Here is a 3,436-nt window from a genome sequence, read left to right on the forward strand (position 1 = left end):
TATTAAGTGGTTTGACGACAAAAATCTGATAGAGTCTTTAAGAGACGAATCCAGGATTCTTTTTTTTTTTAATCTTTATTTATTATTTATACAGTTAGCCAGAAGAGGGTATCAGACCTCATTATAGATGGTTGTGGGCCACCATGTGGTTGCTGGGAATTGAACTCAGGACCTTTGGAAGAGCAGGCAATGCTCTTAACCGCTGAGCCATCTCTCCAGCCCCCGATTTAAAGTCTCTTATTGGGATCTGAGACTAACAATTATCTAGGCTGGTTTGCCAGAGAGCACTTGGGATCCTCCTGTCTTTGTTGGCCAAGTGATGGGATCCCAAAGGCACAACACTCTGCCAGGTGTTGGTACTGGAAATCTAATTCAGGTATCGCCAGCTCCAAGCTGCTCATTTATAAATTAGTATCCACTGTAGACAGTACTAGGTGTCATAAAGACATTTTCATATAAGTATATAATATACTTTGACCATGGTCCTCTCTCATACTCCCTACCCTCCTCTTCCTCATGTTAGTTTTCTTTTTCATTCTTTTCTGGGGGTGTTGAGACAGGGTTTGACCCAGGTTAGTTTTGAACTCTCTTTGTAACAGAGGATGAGCTTGCTCTCCTGATTCTCCTGTCTCCACCTCTCAAGAACTAGGATTATAGGCATGAACCATATAGTTGTGTAGTGCTGGGGATCAAGCTTCCTATTTGTCAGACAGGGATTCTTCCAACTAAGTTACACTCCTAAATCATGAGTTTCTTTTGTGTTATGGTGTAAAATAAACTACAAAATCTGTCACAATATGTTTGAAGAACTGTCAGATAAAAGTGACCTCTAGAGAGGAGAAACAAAAGGACCTGGAGAAGGATGTGAATCATAGACAGACGTTAGCCTGAGATGCAGTTTAACAACTTGAGTTGTCTTGTAAGGGATGGCCCATCTTACAAGGTAGTGATGACTCCTAATGAGAGCCAGAGCAGATCCTGATGACTGTCCAGAAGAAGAAACGCTTTTTGATTTATACTATGTGTATGAGTGTTTTGCCTGTATGCATGTATGTGTACCACGTGTGTTCAGTGCCTGAGGAGGTCAGAAGAGGGCATCATCTTTTTTAGAACCGGAGTTAGGGATGGCAATGAAAAACCATGTGGGAATTGAACACAAGGCCTCTACAAGATCAAGAGGTGTTCTTATCCACTGACCCATCTCCAAGAAGGAGAAAGAGAAGGAAGAGGAGCAGGAGGAGAATCAGGAGGAAAAGTAAGAGGAGGAGGAGACAACGGCGACAATAACGACAGAATTTTTCTCAAAAATTGTAAGATTCAGTAATTTTCACTTTCATCATTCCCATTATTTTCACTTATTATATTAAGCAACTTTCCCCTTTTCTCACTTTTTCACTGTTGAAAATCTCTTTAAAAGTCCTGAGCCCTGTTGTGAGTTTTCATTTTCATTAACAACAACAACAACAAAATACTAAAGAAAAGTTCTCCTACATGTTCCTACTATTATTATTAATTATTATTGTTTTCATTCAGTACCTGGTTGTAGAATAAGCAACCAGGAGCCCACAGAGATTGGGAGACTTATCTGCATTTACATATGGTTCTTTTGGCAAAGCAAGCCCGAATTATACAAACATCATTCATAGAGAGTTTAGCCTTTATATTTGTAGATACTGTGTTCTCATCTTAGATACAACATTTTTAGCTACTTATAATATTTCCCTCTGAAAAATTAGCATGGTATACATGAGTTAATCCATACAAAGTGCCTGGTATGTAACAGCTGCCCTACGAATGTTGCTTTGCCTCTCTCCATTCATGTCCAGGGCATAATATTGCTTTATTTTCAGAAAGACAGAAGCATAAATTTTTTCTGGAAGTCAAATCAGACCATGTGTCTCCAAGTGTTGAGGACATTTCTGAATTATGCGTGTCATTCCAATATCATTCTATTATTATAATCAGTTGTTTTGTTTGTCTTGAGGCAGGACTTTACGATGTAGCTTCGTCGGCTTCCAACTTGCGATCCTTCTGCTTCTGCCTCTTGAGTACCAGAATCACAGATTGCACCATGTATGTCTGGAACCTTTATAATTAGTAATAGAATTCCATTTCATTTTCAGAAGTGCCTTGATTGAAATAAGTCACAAGATGACCCCCCCTAAAACTTTCTCAAGGCCTTCTTTAGAGCGTCTTTCAGTTCCTTGTTCCTCATACTGTAGACCAAAGGGTTTAAAATGGGTGTGATAAAAGTGTAGACCACAGACACCATTCGGCCCATCTCAGGAGAGTAGCTGGAACTGGGAGACAAATATATAAAACTGGTACAGCCATACTGCAGGAGCACCACTATGATGTGGGAAGAGCAGGTAGAGAAGGCTCGATGTCGCCCTTCAGCAGACCGGATCTGTAAAATGGTTGTGATGATGAAGACATAGGAGATGGAGACCAGAGACAGGGGGATGCTCAGGACGATGAAGCTGATGATATACAGGGCGGTCCTGTGAACGTGTGTGTCTGCACAAGCCAGGCGCATGACTGCAGGCATGTCACAGTAGAAGTGATAGATCTCGTTGTTGTGGCAGAATGGGAGATTGAAGATTAAAATAGTTAGTGTCAGTGACAGAAGGGATCCCAGGACCAGGGACCCCACCACCATCTCCACACACAAGGACCAGCTCATGATAAGTGTGTATCTCAGGGGGTAGCAGATTGCGACAAACCGGTCGTACGCCATGACTGCAAGCAGGACAAAGTCAGCTCCACCCAAGAAGACAAAGAAAAACATCTGAGTGCCACAACCAGTAATGGAAACAGGAGTTTTTCCCATTGAGAGAAGGTTTGCCAAGGCCAGAGGTGCAATGGCTGATGTGTAGAAGATTTCCAGAACTGCCAAGTTAGCCAGAAAAAAGTACATGGGGGTGTGGAGCGAGTGGTTAGTATGGACAACCACAGCGATTGTGGCGTTTCCAATGAGGCTGGTCAGGTACATCACTAAAAAGGCCACAAAAATCACCATCTGCACCCCAGGGTCAGGTGAGAATGGACGGAAGAAGAATTGGATATTAGCAGTTTTATTTATTGTTTCCATGGGGAAGTGTACAAGGCCTACCTCAAAGAAAAATGGCGGGAGTCTCAAGGTATTCCTCACTGTGTATGATGCCCTGCTTCAACCTCCATTCCCTGCTAGAGCTCCTTCTAAGGCACCTCAGCAACATGCATAGTTTATTCCACAGAAGTCCATGGAACCGATGACCTATACATTTGCCATCTCCTCGTCTCTCTTTTCTTCCTCTCCAGTAACAAAGACTGAGAAATCCTCAGTCCTGGGAACTCTGATGACATCTGAGTGCAGTGTGAACCACAGTTCCTGTTGTAGAGGAGTTCCCCAAAGTATGCACTGAACAAATCAATGAATAAGACCAATTAAAAGTTC

At 42.1% G+C, this 3,436-nt stretch overlaps 1 protein-coding gene across 1 annotated transcript; it reads right to left on the bottom strand.

The window, feature by feature from the left end:
- Positions 1-2,161: 2,161 nt before the first annotated feature.
- LOC126498682 (olfactory receptor 10V1-like) lies at positions 2,162-3,091 on the bottom strand. The gene has a single exon (XM_050137560.1). The coding sequence runs from the start codon at positions 3,089-3,091 to the stop codon at positions 2,162-2,164; it is 930 nt and encodes a 309-aa protein (XP_049993517.1).
- Positions 3,092-3,436: the final 345 nt, after the last annotated feature.

Source organism: Alexandromys fortis, unplaced genomic scaffold (assembly GCF_014885135.2).
Source record: "Alexandromys fortis isolate MF-2015 unplaced genomic scaffold, M_Fortis_MF-2015_v1.1 scaffold_3, whole genome shotgun sequence".
Classification (NCBI taxonomy): Eukaryota; Metazoa; Chordata; class Mammalia; order Rodentia; family Cricetidae; genus Alexandromys; species Alexandromys fortis.